Source organism: Eptesicus fuscus, chromosome 16 (assembly GCF_027574615.1).
Source record: "Eptesicus fuscus isolate TK198812 chromosome 16, DD_ASM_mEF_20220401, whole genome shotgun sequence".
NCBI lineage: Eukaryota > Metazoa > Chordata > Mammalia > Chiroptera > Vespertilionidae > Eptesicus > Eptesicus fuscus.
In genome coordinates this window covers 29,773,950-29,799,337 of record NC_072488.1, presented here as the reverse complement: position 1 = coordinate 29,799,337, position 25,388 = coordinate 29,773,950, and the positions used below count along the sequence as shown (strand labels likewise).

At 39.9% G+C, this 25,388-nt stretch overlaps 1 protein-coding gene across 4 annotated transcripts in view; it reads left to right on the top strand.

Moving 5' to 3' along the window:
• The window catches only part of ASB3 (ankyrin repeat and SOCS box containing 3), a 103,769-nt gene extending 85,546 nt beyond the window's left edge, over window positions 1-18,223 (top strand). For all 4 annotated transcript variants that reach the window (XM_028139919.2, XM_054728282.1, XM_054728280.1 and 1 more), the window contains 2 exons: window positions 2,573-2,706; window positions 16,438-18,223. In XM_028139919.2, coding sequence (XP_027995720.1) covers window positions 2,573-2,706; window positions 16,438-16,643 — 340 coding nt within the window. In that variant the 3' untranslated portion in view covers window positions 16,644-18,223. The remainder of the gene's footprint in view (window positions 1-2,572; window positions 2,707-16,437) is intronic.
• Window positions 18,224-25,388: the final 7,165 nt, after the last annotated feature.

The window sequence follows — 25,388 nt, the reverse complement described above, 5'->3', positions numbered from 1 at the left end:
CTCTGGTTTGCTCCTCTATTAGGAAGAACCTATGCAGGGGGAAAAATTAAATATTGCCCTTTTTCCTTTCCTTCTCAGCCAATTACATAGACTACTGGAAGGAGAGGGAATTATTTAGATTTATTCTCCTAGAAGGTTTTGTAAAATATACTCTCCCATTCAGTTCTGAGAGGCCTCCTTCCTCCCAATGTGAATAGCCCATTTGATAATTTTTGTGGTAATAAGCCATTAAATATAGTATAAGCTATATTTATTGGATGGGTTAGGATATAATGGAATTAAGAACCCATAAACTACAAATTTCTTTGAAGTAAATTGTAAAACTTGCAGCTATCTGGATTGAGAATGCCAATTGCATATAGTTTACTCAGAAGGGGCAACTTTATATTCATTAGAAAATTTCACTTCAAAAAAAAATGCTTAACATGGTCAAATTTTTGTTCTCTGATATTTTATTGAGTGGATAAAGCCAGTGTTTACACTGAATATGATAAATGTTTTGCTTCCTTTGATCAAATTTACATTCATAGATAGAGCTGTTATAAGAAAAATTCTTCCATAAAATTCCAATATACTGTTAAAGTGGATTTTGGTTATATCTTATTTATATCACATGTAAGTCAGTTACTTAATCTTTGTCATGTAAATTATAAATGTCTTTCCTAGGTATTTTTTGTCTTAAACGTTCTTTAAAAATGTATCTGGCTGAATAATTGCCTATCACAATACAATCTACAGAGTTGAAATATTTTTTTCAACTTTAAATGCAACACTAGGTGCCTCCAACTGAATGTAATAAGTAATAGAAAGTAAATGTCATCCATGCATTTAGTTGATTAACTGTCATTCATTTATGATTATACAACTGCTTCGTACAATGTAATGGTCAGCGTAGTACAGTAACAATACATTTTTAGTGGCATTATCAGCATTGTTGAAATTAGTTATTTTATCTAAAGCTGTGTAAACAGATTTATTTCTTGTGTGTGTGTGTGTGTGTGTGTGTGTGTGTGTGTGTGTGTGTGTTTAGATAACTGAATAAAAATGACAGTATTTGGTCTCAGTGTGACTTAAAGCACATTAATGCAGAAAAATAAAACCATTACAAAAGAAATAAGGAACCAGAACCAAGTAACCTTTGGTGTGGAGTTCCTAGAAAGTCAAGGAGGTTTTTTTGCCCTTGAATGTACTTTATCATTTTATTTGTTCTAGTATTTCCTCAAAGTTGTGATTTCATTGAAAGGTTCTTGAGAAGTAAAATTTTTTCCCAAGGCATTTGTGCAACACCGAGTTCTTTGTTACATAGAAGTTTGCGTATTAGAGAATTAAGAATTTGGGAAATAATTTTCATACTCTGATCAGTCATTTCTGATTAGTCACTTTGACCCTGAATTACAAAAAGTAAATTGTTTTTGAGATGACAAGTTTAGAGCATTTTATTCAGTTTCTTTTTATTCCCCCCCACCCCCTTCTTTAGTCCTTGCTCAATAATGAGTCCAAAAAATAAACCAAAAAACGACTTTGAACAGTCTTTCTCTTTTAAAAGTAATTACTAGAGGCCCTAATCATTTTCTTTTTCTTCAGACAGTGTGATGACAGGAGAGTACCTAATTGAGTAATTGTTAGAATGTATAGTTCTCATTAAACTTGGACTAAATTTCATGTTATCAGACCTAATGAAAATTTCAAACCAGTTCTAGTAATATCAAACATTTATATAACATTTTATAGTTTTAAAAGTACGTTTACTGTATTTTCTCATATTATTTTCACAATTAGTCCCCTGAAATAGGTTGAGTATTATTCTCATTTTAGAGGACCAGGATCAAGGGCTTGAAGAATTTCAGCAACATGTTTGTAAGTAGTGGAGGTAGTATTAGAAATCAGATACTGTCCTAGACCAGTGCTCTTTCCATTAGATTCAAATGCTTTTAAAATTTGGGGACGTCTCTTTTAGGTAGGTTAGTAGGAAACCTGAAATTATTTTGTAGAAATAGAGGGAGAACTGTTCGGAAGATTTGCTTTTGGTTCTTAGAGACAAAACTGATTCTGCTACATTCTTTAGAGCTGAATCTATAATGCAGAAGGTTCTTAGAGGAGAACAGTTGCACATCCCTGGGAGTTGGGCAGAAGCAAGCTGTCTCTCCTGTATATTTAGTTTAGGGATGAATTTGGGTATTCGGGCTTTATCCTTTCAGGACTTTTAAAGCAAGATGGTCCAGTTGGGAGGAGATAATGGCAAATCTGCTGAGGATACTGGTTGCTGTCTCTGTCTTTTCTTGACACTGCTGCTGGGGAGTGTGAAGGAAAGTTCCTACCCTCTCTGAGAGTAGAGTTTCCTCTTGTCATCTATTAAACAACTCACATAGAGTCAATTCAGTTTGCTTTAAGAACCTATAGATGATTATTCATATCCACTGAACTTGCCTCCAGTTACATGGATATTTTCTATGCTGCAGTTTTCTGCCTTCCATAGTAAGGTGTTGTAAGAATAGGTATGTGGTGTTTATTTTCAGAATGAATCCTTGATGTATTTTGTGTCTAATGGTGTATTAACATCTTGCTAATACAGGATTGACTCAGTCAGTGATGACACCCTTATCTTTACTTTGGAGTTTACTAATTGGAGGAGACTTCCTCCAGCTGTTGAAAAGAAGCTCTCTGCTCGTGTCTCAAATTCCTCGTGGGCTCTACAGCAACATATTGGTAAGAAAGTACAATTTTTAGAGACACGTGACTATGTTTTCTTCTCTTCCTTCTCTAGCTATATTGTAATTTTAAGTAATGAGAGTTGTCGGAGAATATATTAAGTAGGGCATCATTTGCATTTTCTTTATGTGGAGAAAGGATGGGACTGGGAGGGGGGATCATAGTAATTTCCTTCAACAAAAATTATATTTGATTTTATAAGGTTAGCCTAAAGGGCATATAAAGAAAAGGAGGTATTTACTGATATTTTTATTTAATGATATTCTTTTAATTTTAGTAAGGATTATGTAAACAAAATGAGTCCTAAAAACCTTGTTAGTGAATGTTTAGTTTGTTAGAAAAAATGCTAAACTTAATTTTCTTTTCCAGGATGTGTTTGTATTTGTGTTCTTTCTTAAATATTTTATCATTTCTAAAAGGAAGTATTATCATCCTTTATTTCTACATGTCCTTACTGAATACATGCTGATGTGTTGGTATAATATAAGTATGGAGGTGAGCTGGGTGAAAATTCTGTGAATTGATTGATATTTTATATGACTGTTCTAAAACTAATTCTCAATTTTCTCTCAAATTGATATTTTATGACTTTTAAAATAACTTCTCAACTTACTCTAGCTTATTAAAAAGTTTTTAAGCCCTGGCTAGTGTGGCTCAGTTGGGCACCATTCTGTGCACTGAGAGGTTACTGGTTTGAATCCCGATGAGGGCACACGGCCAGGTTATGGTCTCGATCCCCAGTAGAAGGCATGCAGAAGGCAGCTGATCCATGTTTCACGCTCACATTGATGGTTCTCTCTTCTCCATTCCTCTCTCTCTAAAAATCAATATAATATTGTTTTTAAAAAAGTTTATAAGCTAATTAAAACAATTACAGAGCATGTACTAGGAGATTTTATACAAGGAAACCAGTTTAAACTAAACATAATATATTCCTACTTTGTTATTCAGATTTATTTTACTTTCACTTCATTTTGTTAACCAGATTATGTATCTTAAGATTATGTATCTTAAGAAAATTATTTCTTCACTGCTATTTTTACATGAAATGTAACTGCATAAAACATGTTGAATAGGCTTTTAACAAGTGAGCTTATGCATATGTAGAAATGTCTTATTCTCAGATAATTACATTTAAGTAAATTTTCTCAATCAAAAACAGACACTCAGGAAAATATGCTCTTGAACTGAGATGTATTCAAACTGTTGGAGAGGTTTCTGTTGAAGAAAAAAGTAATCTGGATTCTCTGAGCCTTCTAGTACAGAGTTTTTAAAATGGTAATATTGGAAAACTCACTGGCATGCAATTCTTAATGTTGAGAATTGCATGTGCTTTTACTAATTATGTATCTTCAGCAGCAGAGAACAGTTATCCATTCAGGACAGATAGACTATGGGGCAATGGACTTGGAAACAAAAAATCAAAAGAGGGAGCATATGCCAAATGGGAAAATTATTGTAGCTTATCAGTAAAGATATGTGAGAGTTTACTTGGAAGACTTTAATGTACAGCAAGTTTGTCCAGATGAAGGTAAAAATTGTGTATGAGTGCATTACCCTGCAATAGACTGGATCCACCAAGGGCTTCTTGTTTAGGCACTAGGTAGAGCTTGTGTAAGGTAATAATCATCATCTTAGATCATTTGAATGTTGGCGGAGGGCAGGCCAGAGATGCATGGTTGTGGGAAGTATAGATAAGTGGGTATGTGTGATGTATGTGCAGTTCTGGCTCTTGTAAAGTTGGCCTTAATAAGCATGATGCATTAAGAATTGGGTTTATTTTGATCATTGTTTTGATTTTAATAAAACTTCCTGTAACAAGTATCCTATTTTGGATCGTTCTTCTGTCAGTACATACAACCAAATGAACAAAATTGGAGAATTCCATATAAGAATAAAAAGTTAAAGGTTGCCTTTCTGCTAGTAGATCTATAGATAAATTTGATTTAACATACTAAATTGAAAATGATTGGGTCAGAAAAGTAACTTAAAATTACAGCATGATTTCAGACATCATTTTCTAACTATGATCAGTACCACACTCAGAAGAAAGAGATTTAACAAATTGAAATCTGGTTTTAACAGGTTTTCATGAAAGTGTGTTTTACCTACAGCGTCTGGGCTTTTTCATACTCTAAATGCAGGGCATGGCTCCATCTTCTCAGCCTCGTGGCAACACATCTGGGAATGCTATGCATCACTGAAACTTTCACAGGAATTTTGTGTGATTTGAAATACCGCATAAATGATTATAAAATTCCCTTATTCACTGGCATAACAAACTAAGATGGCACTGATGGGTATATTACTATCTGTGTTAATAATCTACAGATGAAAGACTGCTTCTCTTCAAATGAATATGGTTTAGACCTCTAATTGTTCATCAGGCCAGTGATCTATTGTGCTCATGGCGGGGAGGAGGGATCAAAATGGTGCAATTAAAGTTAGGGCCAAAATCTGGAATAACTATGCTATTTCCTTTTTATTATTATTATTATTACTATTATTATTTGGAAAGATCTCCTAAAAGTTTCAGTGGCTTAGACGATGTTAGAGAATTATTTTGAGTTTAATCACAGTTTAAAGAACCTTAGACTTGAAGTCAAATCACTTGATTCTGGTATCAGATATGTTGTTGATTGACAGTGTCAACATGGGCCGGTCATTTAAGCTTTCCATAACAAATGTGTACTGGTCCAATTTGGCTTGATTGCAAATGATTAGCATAAACAAATATATATATATATATTAGTATAAACAAACAAATGGTTTATTTAGCTTTAAAGGGAGGGTTACCATGATGCAGTCAGATGACCTGGAAAGGCTTGTCAGCGCTGCAGAAGGCTGTGGGGCAGCAGAGGAGCTCCCCTCAGGCAGCCCAAGGAGTTTGTAAGTGAGCATAGTCTGTCAAAATAGAGAAGCTGGAAAGGACTAAGGATCCCTTATACCTGAGTGAGCAGCTCTCTGGGCTGCACAGCCACCCTTTATCTTTATTCTGGGTGTGCAATAGGGATCTACATTAATAAGAACATGCAGAATGAAGAGATGTCAATTTAATAGCCAACCTCACTTTTACCCATGCACTTGTCAGTTCCTCTGTCAGTCTCATCCATCTGTGCCCATGGCATGCTCAGTGTTTGCAGCTGATAGGCTACTCTCTAATATGCAACATACTTCTGTCCTTACCAGGGGCATTTATGACATTTGTGATTTAGTACCAATTATTGTTCTTGATCTCATTGGGTAAAGAGACTTCCTTTTTTGTCAGGGGTGGGGTACGTCAGGCCTGCGGGACATATAAGGCCTGTGAGATCATTTGGTCTGGCCCTGCCAAAGCATTAGGGTGAGTTAATTAAATGTTTGACCAAATATAGCAGGCTAATTCTCAAGTTGATAAATTTGTATGTCCCTCGAATGATGTTATGAAAATCCAAGTGGCTCTAGGCAGAAAAAAGGTTCCCCACTCCAGTAATAGGTAATAGTTGAACATTGTCAACCTACTTGTTGAAGTTGAACCTGCTTACTCCTTTGGAAAACTAGGAGGGGGTGGTAGTTGCAGTTTGGGTATGCTCTCCATATGTATCCTTGCTAATCCCTCTAGTGCTCCCTTCACCAGTGTTTTCCCATCTTAAGAGTGAGAGTGATGATTCTTCCTTTAAGTTTACAGAACAGGGTAAAGTTTAAATGGACATGAAAACACTGGAAATAAATGTGTTATATATTATAGATTACTAGTATGTAGTCTGATCTATAATGGGGAGTCTATGACTCATGGTTTAAGAAAATACTCACCGAAACAGATTTGGCTCAGAGTTTCCCCGACCTGCGGGGTCTTCTAACGGGGGTACCTAAGGGAATGGAAACAGACAAGGGACGCAGAGAAAGGAGGCAAGACAAACGGGTTTCTGATCAAGCCTCGAAATTTTATTTTTACAGCGTTCCTTATATGTGGTTTCTAGAAGGGGGGATGTCTTAGGGGAGATGGGGGCTGAAGGGATCATGTGGACTTAGGCAATTAACTAAGGTTGTAAAGGGAGGTGACTAGATAAAGAATTTGGCAGTTAACTAAGGAAAGAATGCTTTGTTCTCAGAGAGAGGAGGTGGGCCTGGTTTCTGTGAGTTTCTGTTTAGATAACTTGCTAAAGTAAGGTCAGAGCTAACCCTTTAATCAACTCTTGGCTCCGGACATCTCCTCCCTCTCTGTTTAAGAAACGGGAGTGGGCATTAATCTACAGAGGAGATATTGACCTGGTTCCTCCCGTGGGCTTTGCATACCCACTGTGTGTGGCTCTTGACACCTTTTTGGGGAGGAGAGGCAGAGCCATTATTTTATCGATGTCAACCTCTATGCAAACCAGGTATACTCTCAGGGAAATCCAGAGGAGGTTGGAAAATATCCCAACCTTCCCTTGCAATGCTTTGCTCTGCACTCGGTTCGATACCCATACCTCTGGCTCTGGCTAGAGCGTAGGTAAGCATCCCTCTGGTTAAGATGCTGTCCCCGTAGGGAAGGAGAGAGTCTGGGTCCGGAGGTGCTCGTGCTCTTGGCAATCCGAGTCCCACCTATCGGCCATTTCCAGGCGTTGATAATGAATCTGAATGGGTTTTGCTAAAGCTGAATCTATTTGCTGTTTTACGAGGTCAGTTATTTTTCTAAATGCCCAAGGGCCAAATGTAAGAATAAGGAGAAAACCAACAAGGGGACCAAGGATGGGGAGGAGGTAGGGGAGGAGTCCATTAAGTCCACTCCAGAGCGGGTTCTCAAATAGCTCTTTTCGTCTCTTGACAAGGTCTTCTTGTAGCTTGTCTCGGACGATGCCAGACTTGTTGGTGTAGAAGCAGCATCGTTCCTGGGGGCAGGACATAGGGGCTTCTCTGGGTCCATTGTGGTGACAGACATAATGCTCTGGCACCCGAATTGGCTGCATTGCTCCTTCTGAAAAGATATAAAACACAACCTCTTCCCCACATTATTACTGAATCTGATAAAACTCTTATCTGGTTTATGATTCCTTTCACCTAGCTGACTCAGTGGAGGCTATTGTACAGGAGGCCTGATGCCTTTCACCTGCTTTACAATCCTTTGCATTAAAAATTTTTTTTTTTAAAGTATAAAAGGTTTGACTGAGCCTCTTTAGAGGTGACACATAACACCTATCTCCCCCTTTTTGTTTTAATAAATGATTTTAAGAGTACGATTGGCTCTTTCCACAATTGAGTAACATCTATTTTGTCAATTTGATTAGGTTTAAGTCCTCGGGGATTTACCCCCTAAAGTTGGCACAGAGAGGTGGATAAACACATTGAGGACATTGCTTCCAATAAAACATGGACATTGTTCTTCTCTAATAACATTTAAAAGGCTGAAAATTAAATGAAAAGTTTCCTCTGAATTAGTGTGCCCTATAGTAGCTGTTACAATAATTTTGGCCATACTTACCACATAAGCACTATTACTATAGGTTGATGGGCTCTGTAGCAAAATCTGTTAAGGCACAAATAAGAGCTTGTATTTCTACTGAAATATAAAAAGCTTGAAAGATATTTGCTCTCCTGCTGCAGTAGATCCAGCCTTTCTAGAACTGGATCCATCTATAAAAATGGTTAATGCCTGAGGTATAACAATTTCTTTTAATGTGGCAGTTAATACTATTCCCTGTGTTAGAAATAAAGCAAGACCCTCAAGTCAGGGGTTCTGGTAAAAACACAAAACATCAAACATTGACTTATATGCAGAAGGGTGTGCACACATGGTCTGTAAGCATGCACACCGACCTTCCTTGCCCTTGGTCAACCTGCAGCAATGCACAGGTGCTGACTGCTAGCATGGCAAGGCATCTTTACTATTTTTATTTCTGGACTATTTCTCCTATTTTCAGGGGCCACTGCTTATTCTGTGGCTGCAGTAGTCCTATCAGGTCCTCTCTGAGATCTGTTGTTGCAGGAATCCATATGGGCTTTGGAGTTTTCTGGAAATATAAACATATTCTCGACCAAAGGTTAATAAAGAATTCTTTTCTATAAATTAGACTTTGATTTTTGCCCAAACAATTTTCCTTTGGTATATTTTTGACACCATGTGTGTTTTTAATGGGTGTCTTGCTGTTTGCATTACAAATAAAAATTAATTTTCAAAGTAAAAAATTTCTAGATGTAATTTACTTTCAGGATATTTTTCCTTACAGAATATTACTCCACTATCCTCCCTTATTTTTATTTAATTATTAGGAGGCTTTGGAAGATTTTTATAATGCAGTCTTGATAACTTTAAATTTTAATTTTTTGCACAAAAATGTGACTGCTTTAGGTTCATTGCATGTTAAGTAATTTTACCATGAAATGAACTATCAATAGAAATTTTGGTTAATACTTTAGGAACAGCTTTTGTACAATTAAAAGTTTTTTGAATATTTACTTATTTCATTTAGCTAATTACATTAATTTGAAAACTTCATTATTTTATTGTTAAATTTAATACTCTAACAACAATCTTAGTTTACTCTGTAAATATTAATGGAAGGATTATTTTGTATCCTTGAGAAAGCCCTGATCATTCCTGGTGCTAGGCTAGATTTAGACATCGGGTAGCTGCCATTGGCCAACTCTCTGTTGCCTGGGTCCCAATCCAAGCTAGGCCAAGTCTCTTGTTATCTGGGTCTCTTCCAGATCTGAGCTGGGCCAAGTCTCTGTATGTTCCCTGGGTCCCGATCTGAGCTGGGCATGGGAAGCGCGAAGCAGCCATGGGGCAGGAGAACTCCCTCAGAAGGGGCGAGTGTTCAAGCCTCTGCAATGTTGGGGGGTGAGGTTCTGTGCCCCACCTCTGTTGACCCCCAAGTTCTCTCCTGATGGCCCCTCTGCGACTGTGCCTGTCTTAGGTTGTTCCTCCCTTGAGGAATCTTACCCGTCTTTGACTAACCAGCCATCCTCCGGGGCCAAGCAGGGTGATGTGAGGTTCAGTTTTGTCTCCTTGGTATCCTATGCCCCTATGGCCTCCATGCCCAGCACCTGCCTTGGGATCCCCTTGCCTGCTGGTGGGGCCCCGGCATTGATCACAGATCTTGGGGTACCAGCCACTATGAGGCTTCAACCTCAGCATGAACCGAAAACTCAGGCAACAGCTGTGGGCAATTGGATTGTGAGAAGAGGGTTCTCTTGGCAAAAGGAGCAAGAAGGGCCAATATAGAATGCTCAAATGCTTTCCTAGGGGGCCTTCCACACAGTGGAAGGGATTAAATCCTTTCATATCCTTATAAATTGCTGCCAAACATTCAAAGAATTAATTTGTAAGTTTGGGATAATTGTACAATATGATGTTGTAAAATATCAAAAATTATAATGAAATTGTAAAATATCATGTAAGAATATTCTTTGTTCTAGGCCATGGCAATTCAATCTCAAACTGGCTATCAATTTCTTTTTGTATAGAAAAGGTTTTAACCAGTTAAAGTCTCCTAATAATTTCTAAAAGTAATTTAATCTTTTCTTATCTCCACCTTCTGAGGCCTAATGCATTGGTTATCAATTACAATCTCTATGATATTTGAAGAAAACCTCTCTTTATTTCCTTCCAAAATAATTTTCAGGCTACAGAGTTTCACCTAAGAATCTTTGTCTTCTTTTTTTTTTTTTTTTATAACAAGCAATCTGTATGTTATAGCTTAAAAGGTAAGCCTCAAGTGACTAGCTAGCTATTCTTACAGTAAGGCTGACTACTAATTTATTTTCAGATTTAACATTTTAACAATAATTTTAGTTTACACTGGAAATACTAGTGAAAGAGAATTTAAAATTTTTAATTTCTTATTTTTATTAAATTTATAATTATATTTTTAAAGTATCCTCTTAGGCTTATTTGCATATACAGAGGGATCATGGGAAGGCTTCAGTAACTTTCTTAAAAGATTTATTTAAATTGCTTATAAAGACATAGGCTTATTTAAAGAAAGGGGTTGGCCTTTGTTATTTCAAGATGGCGGGCAGTAACCACATGGCCAGAGGGGTAGGCAAGATGGCGGCTGTCTCACAAGCTGCAAATGTTGCTCCTCCTCTAGCTTAATTAAGAATGCAGGCTACTACGAGTCAGGATTCAATTACTTATAAAAACATTGGCTTCTCATGTAACTTAATTTATGAGACATTGATTATATTTTAAAAATCTAATTTATAAGGTAACTTAAGTAGGTATCTTTAATTTAAAAAGGCAAAGAAACTTATTCATCAAACTTATTTGATACTTTATTGGTCTGATCCAAAAGCATAAGCAGTGTCCCACCTCCAGCCCATACAAAAATGCAGGCTACTTGAGGCTTTTGTTTTTCTATGAAACTCTACTGCTTTTGAAAATTTTGGCTATATTTAAGAAATATATTGTTTTTACCCTTCTTACAGGTAAAAACTTCCATAACATTTAATATATGTCTATGTAAGTAAAATATATTAATTAATTTTTATTTGATAAAGCTTTCCATGCAACTTCAAGTATCAATCGGTTTAATTAAAAAAATATTTATTTTAAGAGAGAATAGACTTTTGAAATACACCTCAAGGGCCCAGTGAAATGTCTCAAAAGCCATTCTCAAAACCTTGAAATACACCTGGAAAGATCAAATATATAATATATATGATTTAAAGATTATATACTTAAATTATCTTAAAGAATGTCAATTAAATTTAAACTATATCACAGAATTTCCTTTTTAAAATCAGACCAAGAAGTAACATATTTTGAATTTCTAATTATTTAAGAGAAAACATTTTATTTTCTCAAAAATTAAGTTGCAATACTCTAGGCATTTAGTTACCACAATTCTATAATTTCTCACAATTCAATCTGAATCTTAAACTTTCAGAGCTTGCAAGTCAAATATTTGCAGTTCTTAGATTAATAACACCTTTATAGCTTTAAGAATAAATTTTAAAATCTAATAGTCAACTTTAAACCATGTTATTTCTGCCTAGGGAAACTGAGAAGCAAACTTATAAGTATTAAAAAATGACTACTGGTGGAAAGCTGATTTTAAATGAGCCACCTTTTCAGGAAAAACCATTTGACCTTTTCTGGGAAGGTCAGCTAGCAAAAGGTGTAGCCATTGAAATGCAAATGAACATTCTTTAAAAATGGCCGCTGGCGGGAACCAGCCTACCTGCATGCTAGGGGAAGGGCGTGTCCATCCCTCCCTCCATAAAAAAGGGTGTAGCTTTAAAACCTTGTAATGAAGAAAAAAGAGACCTTAAACTTTCAGAGTTTTAAATCTTAGCAAAATTAAATACTTAGCATTTCTCAAATCAATAATACTTTTACATTGTTAAGGATACACTTCACATAAAATATAAGGCATATTCAATTAATAGGTTAACTTATAACATCTAGACTTCATACTAGGCATACTTAGATCAACATTTCAGTATTATCAATTTCAATACATTTAATTTAAATTTATCATTTGCTTTAGTAAACTTCCAAGTTATTTTAAATTTCCAGCCGATAGGCTTGGCCCAGCCACTAAATTTCAAAAGGTCACAATTTTCCTGCTGGGGAAGTCAAGAAGCAAATTCTCAGCCATTCATATGTAAACTTGACTATTTACTTGCTGGTTACCTGCCTCGGGCGGGAAACTTCAAAAGAGCTATCTTAGATGGCCTTGGGGAACTAGTCTGTATTTCTTTCTCTGGTTCATCTCCGCCATTCTCAAGGCCAAAACAGTCTCGGGTTTTTATTCTGTACACAGCAAAGAGTTAAGTTCAGCTCAAAACTATGCGCACTCGTTTTTAAACTGGTCTTTTCCCTCTACATGTGCACAGAAATCCCGGATGCATTTATGAATTTGTAAAAGCTTTAAGCCATTAGCTGGAAAATAAATAAAGATGGCGAAGATGAGGCCTTTCAAAGTGGCTTTCTTGGGGAGTGGCGTCCATATTGGATCGCCACGTGTCTCCCTTCCCCCACCACCTTCTTAGGGGGAAGATTCAGTAATGGTCTGGCATCTGTTTTTATTTTATTTATTTTGCAATTTTTATTTTTATTTCTTTATTTATTATTAAGGAAAGAAAAAGATTGGCAGTTGCTGATCTTCCGGGGAGAGTTTATCATCTAAGGGGATCTTATTTAAACCTTTAAGTGAGGGATAGATACCGGGGACCTTAGTGCTAGGGGTAGGATGAGTTTCTTTGATTTCTTCCATAAGATCCTTTTGAGGTGGGTTTTCTGGCATTTTTACCGCGACCGACGGACAAGCCGAGGGCGGGTATGGGAATTTTCTCTGGGCCAAAAGTCTCATAATAATCCTGAAGGGCGTCGCCCACTCTTTTCCATCGCTTTGAATCGATGGTGCCCTCTAGTGGAAACCAGGGACATGCCTTTCTTTTTACCCTTACTCCTTGCGTCCTGAGGGACTCCTTGAGCCCACCGAGGAATACCTTGTGAGAACAGAGAGGTGCCCATGTTGATGTGGGAGCTTCTCAATTTTTTGCCTCCTCCGCGTAAGCCTCTGGGACGTATAAACCCCGTGCCAGGTCAGCCCTGAGTTTCCGTTGCCTAGGACAGTTGTCTCGTCAACAATCTCTGTTTGCCCAAAGGCCCCTGCTCGCGTATCATAGGTCGGGATGTATAAGCCCCATGCCAGGTTAGCGACCACTAAGACAGAGCAAGCTCAGGGTTTGCGAGAGACGTGGCGAGGAACCAACCAGAGACAAGTTACTCCTCAGGGTGATTCAGAGATCTCGCTCGGCCAGATCTCGGTACCTTTAACCCTTCCCGGATCGGCGAGACGAGTGCTTATTAGCGGACTGGAGGTTGAATCGAGAAACTCAAAGTGTAGGAAATCCGTCAAAGGGCACAAAAACTCATTCTCACAAGGAATTCACTCTCTCTGAAATCTTGTCTGAAAAGATCATCTGCAAAACTCAACTACAATCAGATCATACTCACGGACGGGCAGCTCCGCGGCGATCAAGTGACAGAGTCTTCACTCGCGGCGTTCCGCGGCGACTCAAGAGGGTGTCCGGCCAGACCGATGTGCAGATGTTCCCCGGAGAGCCGACTCTCGTGCCCCTCGTCTGGGCGCCAATATTTCCCCGACCTGCGGGGTCTTCTAACGGGGGTATCGAGGCAGCGCACCTAAGGGAATGAAAACAGACAAGGGACGCAGAGAAAGGAGGCAAGACAAACGGGTTTCTGATCAAGCCTCGAAATTTTATTTTTACAGCGTTCCTTATATGTGGTTTCTAGAAGGGGGGATGTCTTAGGGGAGATGGGGGCTGAAGGGATCATGTGGACTTAGGCAATTAACTAAGGTTGTAAAGGGAGGTGACTAGATAAAGAATTTGGCAGTTAAAGGGTAACTAAGGAAAGAATGCTTTGTTCTCAGAGAGAGGAGGTGGGCCTGGTTTCTGTGAGTTTCTGTTTAGATAACTTGCTAAAGTAAGGTCAGAGCTAACCCTTTAATCAACTCTTGGCTCCGGACATCAGAGGATAGAGCGTCGGCCTGCGGACTCAAGGGTCCCAGGTTCGATTCCGGTCAAGGGCATGTACCTTGGTTTCGGGCACGTCCCCAATGGAGGGTGTGCAGGAGGCAGCTGATCGATGTTTCTCTCTCATCGATGTTTCTAACTCTCTATCCCTCTCTCTTCCTCTCTGTAAAAAATCAATAACATATATTTAAAAGAAAGAAAAAAAAATACTCATCTTTTTTTAGACTTAGGTTTAGGTTTATGTAAAATCAGATCATTGTTTTGCATTTCTTATTTGGCATTTTGAAACACTGTGGTTCAAGGAGTTTCCCAGACTTGAGTAAATTAAACTAAACTCAAAGCAATAAGCTTAATTAAAGTAAATTATAAGATGATGGATTAACTTTAGTGGTTTAGAAGATATTAAAGATGTTAGAGAATTAGTATGATCCAGGCCCTATAAGGATTTACAGTTTAACCTTTTGCACTCGGATGTCGACACGGTTAGCATTAGAATAAAGGAATCAAGAAAAAAGGAAGCAAGTGCAAAGGGTTAAGGAACCCTCGACTTGGAGTCATACCAGCTGGTCTGGTATCAGCTGGACTCTTGATACTATTTGTCCTTGTTGCTCTGATCCTGGTCTGCTAATCATTGTTACTGTTCATGGGGATTTATACAAGACTTTTTGGATTAATAAAAGGCATTCCATTTGATTCACATAAAACCTCTAGCTATTTACAGTACTCTCCATGTCCGTGGACATTTTCTTTAGTGAATACTTTTCATCATGGAAAATGAAACTGGTATTGTATGATTCTTAATTAAGTGTGTGTGGACTATCCTTTAATTGGTAATTAGCTTTGGCGCAGTGGTTTTAGTATGTGCATTCACACTCGTGCTTTGGGGTCACTCTTAGGTCTACCACGTGTTAGATGTATGACCTTTGGAAAGTTACTTAAACCCGTGTTTTCTTATTTCTGTAGCATAGGGTAATGAAGATTAAAAGAGAATGTGTGTGAAGTGTATGGGCATATGGCATGCACTTTTCTCTCTGTGTCAATTTTGAAATTTCATTCTATGTCATGGACAAGAAGAGAAAAACTTTTGTAAGCTACACATTTATTCACTTAACTAGAGGCCTGGTGCATGAAATTCATGCAAGGGGAGGGTGGTGGTCCCTGCAGCCCAGCCTGCATCCTCTCTAATCCGGGACCCCTTGGGGGATGTCCCACTGCTGATTTAGGCCCAAACCTGGGGATCGGGCCTAAACCAGCAGTTGGACATCCCTCTCACAGTCCTGGACCGCTGGCTCCTAATCGCTTACCTGCCTGCCTGCTTAGACACCGCTTACTGCCCCTCTGCTGGCCTGGTCGCCCCTCACTGTCCCCTTCTGCAGGCCTGGTTGCCCCCAACTGCCCCCCCTCACGCCAGCCTAGTCACCCCTCACTGCCCCCACTGCCAGCCTAATTGCCCCTAACTGCCCCCCCTGCCGTCATGGTTGCCCCCAACTGCACCCTCCCCCCCCCCATTGGCCTGGTCACCCCTAACTGTCCCCCGCCCCCCCGCCAGCCTGGTTGCCTTTTACTGTTGCCCCTGCTGGCCTGGTTGCCCCAGCTGCCCCCCCTGCCGGCCTGGTCGCCCCACACAGCCTGCTTGTTCAGTCATTGGTCGTCCCTCACTAACTTCACTGCTGGCCTGTTCGCCCCACGCAGCCTGCTTGTTCAGTCGTTTGGTCGTCCTTCACTAACCCCCTTGCCAGCCTGGTCACCCCATGCAGCCTGCTTGTTTAGTCGTTTGGTTGTCTCTCACTAATCCCCCTGCTGGACTGGTTGTAGGCAGCCATCTGGTGAGGGCGTGAGGGTCAATTTGCATATTGCATATTTATTATATAGGATGTTCTAAGTCTGGATGGAGACGATTTGCAAAGAAACAGAGTAAAAATGGGATGTAACGTTTGTTGCTGTGAACTATCATTTTTAAGGTTAGTTCATCCGTGTTTTTTTTTAAGTACCAGCTGGTATTGCCAGATTTTTAGAATTTGAACATTTAATTTTATATGGCCCTGGGTATTGGCTTTGCATGTGTGGCCAGCAACTGGAGAGAGAGGAACCAGGTGAAGACTGTAAAAGAGGGTTTATTGCGGTCATCCTGGCCCAAGCAGTCTTTCAAAGACTGCGTAACATATCACTTCTCTTTTACTACATAGAGATGAGAGAAAAAAGGCATTTACCTTAATGTTTAAAATTTTTTAATATTCCTTGTTTTATTTGTTTCTCCAGCTGCTGTTCCATCCCTGACCCACCTTTGTCGTTTGGAAATTCGGTCCATTCTAAAACCAGAACACCTACGATCTGATAATTTTATCTGTCAGTTGCCACTTCCCAGAAGCCTACATAATTACCTGCTCTATTCAGAGGTCCTGAGGATGAACGAAGTTCCCGAACTGGCAGTTATTCAAGATGGAGAAATCAGCGAAGCTACTTAACACTTACTCTGTCTTACTCTGAAAACTACCAAGACTTAAGAGGCATGGAATACAAAGTCTTCATGATTTTATAGGCACAAAAGATGATTTTTGTTTGATTGGTTGGTTAGGTTTTTTATGGGTGGTATTAGTTCGATGCAACTAGGGCCTTCCTGGTAAAAAATATTATAAACCCAACTTACATTACTTTATTACAATTTCATCACCAATAAATTTAATTTGTGATATTCATTTATCTAACCAGATGGTGCTTCTATTGCTAAACATGGCATATTTTCACCTATGATTCTGTGTTTATGTGTTTATGAGCTTAGAATGGAATGAATTAAAACTTCACTGGAAGTGTACACACAGTGCTAGAATTTATTATTATTATTTTATTTGAACATCTCATATTTATAAAAGAATTATCTTATATTTCATTCTTATCTCTTCAGTCACTTTTGTGAAGAATTGATATTGGTTTCACACAGGTGAACTCAGGAAAGAATTTAAAAAAAAGAATGTAGAAAATGAATCATTTTGCTCTTGTTGTTTTTTTTTTTCTTTTCTTTTGCAGTTCCTTGATAGTCTCTCTGCCTAAAAAGACTCTCTTTCTGCAAAGGCAAGAACAGACCTAACCTCAGTTAAAAAAATTAGGTTGTTATTGGGATAAATAGGCATTTTGCCACATTTAAAATACTCATCAGGAGACTGGGAGGGCAGAAAGGTATGTATTACTGTGTCACTTAATATCACATACAAACATTCAAGCTCCATTCAGCCTCCAAATCAGAGGGCAGCTTTAATCCTATGAAGCAGTGATTGCCAATTCTATTAATATTATAGTACTTTTCTTTTTTATTATCTACATAGGTTGTCAAATAGTCTGTGAAATTTAGACCTTAGAGTCCTAGGTTAATGAGACACCGCCTCATTGATTTTACAGTTGCTCATTCTGAATCTAGAGTCAGAGAGGACTGAACACTGGATCAAGTGAGCTATGATAAGAAGCTCTGGGGACCAACTTTGAGAGAAAGGTTATGAAAGCATTACCGTCATGATAGACAACTAGATGGGGTCCAAAGGAAGTCAAGTCTGTGTCCTGTTATGATCCTACGGCTTAAAATAGATGGGCATGGGTCAGCGGGTCCATCTCTGATGGTCCTTTGCTGTTTGATAAAAGCAGCGATGAAGACAGGCCAAGTGATGGAGGTATTGTTAATGTCCAGAGGACCAAATGATGGAGGCATTGTTAATATCCTGACTGAACTCGGCGCTGGTTAGAACTATAGTTGCTGCCTATGGAGTGGAGATAGAGTTTGAATGTGTGTATACAGGCAGAAATAGGGTGGATATGGAAAACCAGGTGGAAATTCTGATACTTAATTTAATAAATTCCAAGAATATATTTGCTATGTAGTATTTTTAAAGTGTTGTCCTAATCTTTATTTTTCCAAACTCTGAGTCTCTGATTTTTAGTATAACCAGTTTTTTCTTAGGGCTAAATGTGCATAAAATGTTTACATTTGAGGGTGAGTCTTTTCATGTGTTTTTGTTCAATGTTCAAATATGTAATAAAATTTCAGCTCTTCATAACTTATCATTGAGCTCTTATTCTTAAAAATCTGAAAATTAATATTTCAGAGACATTTAAAGCCCTTGGTATTAAAACTAATGATTTTACTTACTGTGTATAATATTTTTCAGACAATTTTATAATAAAACTAGGAGCCCGTTGCACGAAGTTTCGTGCAATAGACTTTTCCTTCACCTGGCTGCCGGCACCAGTTATCCGCCAGCAGCAGTTTTCCTCTGGCCACCCGCCGATCAGAGCGCCTTCCGCCAGCACGATCGGCCACCCCGAGAGGAACTCTGATCGGGAGGCGCTCCGATCGGGCGGGTGGCCAGAGGAAAACTGCTGCTGGCGGAAAACTGGTGCCAGCAGCCATGCAGTCGGCCACCCCGAGTTCCGCCACCAGCGTCTTCTGCAGCGCCGGCCTAAGCAGCGCCGGCCGTTTAAGCCGGCAGGAGGAGCGGGGGTCGGGGACTCGAGAGTCCCTGCCCCCTGCTCCTACCACCAGCCAATCGGCCACCCTGAGTCCCGCCCCCCACGCCTCCAGCCGGCCCAATCGTGGGCGTAGCGGAGTGATGGTAATTTGCATATTACCATTTTATTAGGTATGATATTTATGAGTTTTAGGACCTATGGCAAGGGGTCAGGGAGAAATCTGAAAGTATCTAATGGTGGGTTAGTTAGAGTTACAGTTTCTGATCAAAATGAGACATCTAGTTAGTGTGATGCTTAGGCTCTGCCCTGTAGGCACAGTGCTTCAATACTGTTTAACATGGTGAGCCTAATGAGGAACCCCATACAATAGTTCTTTAATGGTGGTACATATAACCAGAGTAGGACACAGATCAGCTGTAATGACAGTTGTCAAGAGTTCACACTTTCTTGATCCGATGTTATCCTTTAAGTATATTTCCTGCTTATCCTTCTGTTACAGGATATCATTTGATGGAAGTGGTAACCTGGACAGTGTTTCTTTAAAATTTCCTCTCCCTTCTCCAAGTAACAAGTGTCGATATGCAGCTTTCTATTGGCCCAACTTCCCAGAGATCAGTTATACTCCTGTGTTCTATGATCACCTATGACTGATAGTCCTTGATAGGCAGTCTGTGTCATATTTATATTATACCAGAGGCCCAGTGCATGGATTCGTGCACTAGTGGGGTCCCTCAGCCTGGCCTGTGCCCTCTCGCAATCCGGGATCAACTGCTGGTTTCGGCCTGATCCCTGCAGGCCAGACCAAGGGACCCCACTGATGCACCAATCTGTGCACCAGTCCTCTAGTATGCATATAAGATCTATGGTTAATCTTTTTCCGCACCCCCCCTACCTTCTTCCCTCAGAGATTCATCAGTCTGTTCTGTTTTCATGCCTGTGCATTGAGCATCTGCCCCCTTGTGGTCAGTGCTCATTATAACAGTCAAACAGTTGAACAGTCGCTTAGGCTTTTATATATATAATAGAGGCCTGGTGCACGAAATTCATGCACTTGGGGGAGGGGGTCCCCTCAGCCCAGCCTGGACCCTCTCCAATCCGGGACCCCTCAGGGGATGTCCGCTTGCTGGTTTAGGCCCAATCCCAGGGATTGGGCCGAAACTGTCAATCGGACATCCTTCTCACAATCTGGGACTGCTGGCTCCTAACTGCTCACCTGCCTGCCTGCCTGATCGCCCCTAACTGCCCCCCCGCTTGCCTGGTCCCCCCATCTCCCCCCACTGCTGGCCTGGTTGCCTCTAACTGCCTCCCCCCCACCCCTGCTGGCCTGGTTGCCGCAAACTACCCACCCCCACTGGCCTGGTCGCCCCCAACTGCCCACCCCTGCCGGCCTAGTCGCCCCCAACTGCCCACCCCTGCCGGCCTGGTTGCCCCCAACTGTCCCCCCCCTGCCAGCCTGGTTGCCCCTCACTGCCCCCTCTGATGGCCTGGTTGCCCCTCACTGCCCCCCCCTGCCGGCCTGGTCCCCCCACACAGCCTGCTGGTCAGTTGTTTGGTCGTCCCTCGCTAACCCCCCCTGCCAGCCTGGTTGCCCCACGCAGCCTGCTGTTCGGTTGTTACTGTGAGGGCATCATGACCAATTTGCATATTACCCTTTTATTAGTATAGATCAGAGACCGGGTGCATGAATTCATGCATAGGTGGGGTCCCTTGACCTGGCTGGTGATTGGAGCAGATCAAGGCCTTTCTCACCCAGTCATGATTGGGCTGATCGGGGCTGAGAGGTTGGCTGGCCGGCCCCAGTTGGGGCTGATCAGGGCCTGCTGGCCAGGGGTAGGGACCATGGGAGGTTGACCGGCCAAGGGAGGTTGGCTGTGGGAATGCACTGACCACCAGGGAGCAGCTCCTGCATTGAGCGTCTGCCATCTGGTGGTCAGTGCACATCATAGCAACTAGTCGTTCAGTCAACTGGTCATAAAGGTTGCTTAGGCTTTTATGTATATAGATAGATAACCAGTTGGTATCTCTAAGTCTATTCTTTACACCTAAGTTTATCTGTAACCTGTGTGAAAATTGCAACGTTTAAGTATTGTGTCAGGTACAGTTTGAAGACATGAGTATTTTTTTGGTTAATCATCATTTGAGGATATTTCCCCCCATTGATTTTTAGAGAGAGTGGAAGCGGGGGTGGGGAAGAGAGAGAGAGAGAGAGAGAGAGAGAGAGACAGAGACAGAGACAGAGACATTGGTGTGAGAGACACATTGATTGGTTGCCTCCTACACATGCCCCAACCCAGACTGGGATCAGACTTGCAACCCTGGTACATGACCTTGACCGGGAATTGAACCCAGACCCTTTGTTCTGCAAGCCAACACTCTAACCACGGAGCAAAACCGGTCAGGGCAACATGAGTTTTGTTTGGTTTTGGTTTTTAGTTAATCCTCACCTGAGTATATATTTCCATTGATTTTTTTTTCTTTTTTGAGAGAGTGGAAGGGGGAGAGAGGGACAGAGAGAGAGAGAAACATCGATGTGGAAGAGACACATGGATTGGTTGCCTTTGCATATGCCCCAACCAGGACTGGGGATTGAGCCTGCAACTAAGGTACATGCCCTTGAGCGGAATTGAACCTGGAACCAGCTAGACTGTATTTCTTTTTTTTTTTTTTTCATTTCTTTATTGATTAAGGTATCACATATTTATCCTCATCCCCCCATTCCCATCCCACACCCCTCCCCACGCATGCCCCCACCCCCCTGTTGTCCTTAACCACTGGTTAGGCTCATATGCATGCACACAAGTCCTTTGGTTGCTCTCTCCCCTATATCCCCACCCTCCCCTACCCTCCCTCTGAGGCCCAACAGTCTGATCCATTCCTCCTTGTTTCTGGGTCTGTTCTTGTTCATCAGTCTATGTTGTTCATCATTTCCACTAGATGAGTGAGATCATGTGCTACTAGAAATACACTTATAAGAACCAAAAATGAGACAAGCAATAATGTTATGCTGAAAGGCAAATGAATCAGTCTGGAGTGAGTTTCTTTCTGGGGCCAACAGTTCTTTTGAGACCCAATTTCAATGTCAAACAGTTCCTTATGTGCACATGTCAGCAATGATATTTCAGTTCTGGATGGTGGACAAATGGTGGTAATGCAGGTCCGACCCTCTCTGGTTTGGTCCTGGGCAACCTGCAGTGATGCACAGCTGCTGACTGCTAGTATGGCAAGGCGATGTCAGCGTCTTCCATCTCTGGACTGCTTCTTTTCTGTCTTCATGGCTGGAGTAGTCCTTTCAATTCCTCTCTGTTGCCGGAATCCACATGGTCTCGGAGTTGTTTTCTGAAAATATATAAACATATTCTCGACGAAAAGTTAATAAAGGAATATTTCCTATAAATTTGACTTGGGATCCTTTTTCATTTTTTGCCCAAATGATTTTCCTCTGGCTTGTTTTGACACCCTGTGTGTTTTTCATGGGTGTCTTGCTTTTAGCATTACACTTATTTTTCTAAAGTACAGATTTTCTAGATGTAATTTACTTACAGGATATTTTTCTTTACATGATAGTCTTCTACTATCCCCCCTTTTTTTGATTTAAATATTAGGAGGCTTTTGAAAATTTTTTAATGTAGTCTTGATAGCTTTTAAATTTTATTTTTTCACTATAATATGACTGCTTTAGGTTCATTACCTGTTATGCAATTTTATCATCAGATGAACTACCAATAAAAATTTTAGTTAACACTTTAGGAACTGGTTTTTGTCCAGTACTATTAATTTTTCTAGAATATTCGCTTGCTTCTATTAGCCAATTTAAATTAGCCTGAAAACTTGACTACTATTTCACTGTCAAAGTTATTACTCTAACAACAATCTTATTTTACCCTGTAAATATTAGTGGAAAGGATTATTTGCCTTCTTGAGTATAGACTGTATTTCTTAACCATAGAAATATATGTTTGTAGAGGAACTAACTCTTCGGTACAATTATTACCAGCAGGTGCCTACTCTATTTTAGAAAGACTTTAAATGGTGAAAATGGTTACAGGGCTAGAAAAGTTGCTAGTAATGTGGCTGTTTTCAGTTTCATGGTCATTGTTTTAGATCTAACAATTTGAAGGAATAACCAGTAATACTATGCACTTTCTTCTAATTTCACAAGTTTATCATCTATATAAAGCAAGTGGAAGCTGAGCCCAGTTGCTTCATTCATATATTCAATTTAACAAGAATCTCTAAGCCAAAAGGGATCTCTAAGCTTTTCCTGTGAACTGGGAATATCTTAATAGTACCTAAGGTACTATGAATTCCTCCAAAATTTCCTGTACTGGAGCACATGCCTCTTCCCAGCTCTCTTATCCCAAGTAGCCAGTTACACATAACAGATATCAATACTGATGTATAGGTGAGAGCCCAAACCAAGAGATCTCATTACTCATGATGCTATATGACCTGGGGTAGTTATCTGTAAGGTAGCTAAGAGCAATGTACCTGCATCAGGAAAGGAGTGCTACATTCTATGAGCTAATGTTCTTTCTGAGTTTATACCCGCACAATCTTGCTACAATAAGGCCGTGTTTCATTACTTAAAGTAGATATGGAGTATATTTGAGGGCTTAAGAGTTTTGCAAGCATTATTTTAAAAACTAGAGGCCCGGTGCATGGATTCATGCACTAGTGGAGTCCCCTGGCCTGGGCTGAAACCGGCCTGGTGCATGGATTCGTCCAGGGAGTGTCTGGCCTGTCTTGTCCACTCCCGATGGCTGGACCCCAGCAGCAAGTTAACCTACTGGTTGGAGTGTCTGCCCCCTGGTGGTCAGTGTGCATCATAGCGACTGGTTGAACGGTTGGACACTTAGCATATTAGGCTTTTATATAGGATTATTATTTTTGGCCTGGCTGGTGTGACTCAGAGGTTGAGTATCAACCTATGAACCAGGAGGTCATGGTTCGATTCTTGGTCAGGGCACCTGCCCAGGTTGCAGGTTTGATTCCTGGTGTGGAGTGTGTGGGAGGCAGCCAATCAATGATTCACTGTCATTACTGATGTTTCTATCTCTTCCTTTCCCTTCCTCTCTGAAATCAATAAAAATATATTTTAGAAATGGTTAATTTTTAAAAATTATTTTAAAACTATTATGCTTTTGAAATCATGATAGTTTTACAAACATGCTTTCCTCCCTCTGTATCCTTTTTCATTGTTTTAACAAAACATTTAAAGGGAATTGAATATTCCTGTGTGCAACTGTTGAGATTTCTTGTTGTACTCTCTTTCCTTGTTTCTCTGTTTGAGGTAAATTAGTCTGTTTATCCTCATCTGTATTTATTGTTGTTATTAAATGACAAGTAGTTATTAAAACACAATACCATGCCATAAGTAAACTTCTTGTTGTTGTTGTTGGAGTCAATCAAAACCTGTGGTTTTAATGAGACAGGGAATTGATTATGCTTAGTATTTTTGTCACATATTGGTAGAAATATATATGGCCGTATTTGTAACAACACTCCAATAATTTATGCTGAGGGGAGGCCAGTATGAATTATATTTTTAAATGGAAATATATACTTTGGGCACAGATGCTAAGTACATATCTTCTGTAGTTGCTTTAGTGAGTAAAACATTTAAATTTTCAGTAAAAGGTATTTATTAACCTGCCCCTATGCTAATGCAAATCTGTAAAATTTTTTCATATAACCGCAACAATAATAGCACATTAAAAAAATATATATTTTTATTGATTTCAGAGAGGAAGGGAGAGGGAGAGAGAGAGATTGATAGAAACATCAATGATGAGAATCTTGGATCGGTTGCCTCCTGCATGCCCCCTAATGGGGATTGAGCCCACAACCAGGGCATGTGCCCTTGACCGGAATCAAACCTGGGACCCTTCAGTCCGCAGGCCAGTGCTCTATCCACTGAGCCAAACCGGCTAGGGCCAATAATAGCTTTAAGGTTTTCATTTTAAAAGAAAAATATTTTAAAACTCAGAGGAAAATAAAGGAGGAAGGGAGTTGGAGTGATAATCATTATCCACCCAGTATTAATGTTAACCTATATGTTGGAATATTCTCTTAATACCTCAGTTTTTAAAAAATCTGCATACAAGTTTGAGGAGTATTTTTTGTCTTAGCCAAACCACCTTTATAATTCTGTAATATGATGAAGTCTTTTCTTAATCCTGTTAATGATACCTGTATCCAGGCCCAAGCTGTGAGATATCACAAATTCTGAACTGCTAAGAATGAGAAATAATGAGGCAGTTCTGGGTAGAATTTTTTCCCCTTAGGAATCTGCATAAAGCAAACAATCCCTCCCTCCTATTTGTAAAGAAAAGGTGATATCTTTGTGAACCTGAGCTAGTCATCAGGTCTCAGCCCAGGATAATCATGCAATTGCATATCTTTTGCATAACTATTATATCTATGTATTGTACCTATTTTTAATGAAGGCATTAAAAATACCATTGTTGGCAGTAAAGATTAGTGTCGGCATGATTTTTCTTTCTTGGCTTCTTTTTCATGCATAGCACTAATAGTGAAGCGGAACAGGTGGTAATTGTCACTGGCACACTGAGACTTGTGAATAGCATCTGTTTGTCTCTTTTACCATCCAGTGGTTAGCATAACCTTCTCTTCACTGCTCTCCTGTGTGTAAGATAAAAGTCTATCATGAGTCATTAAAAGGTGCTAATTCACATTCTTTTTTTAACATGATGGAATAGGTAAAGAAGAAAGTCCATCTGGTGACTAAATATGAC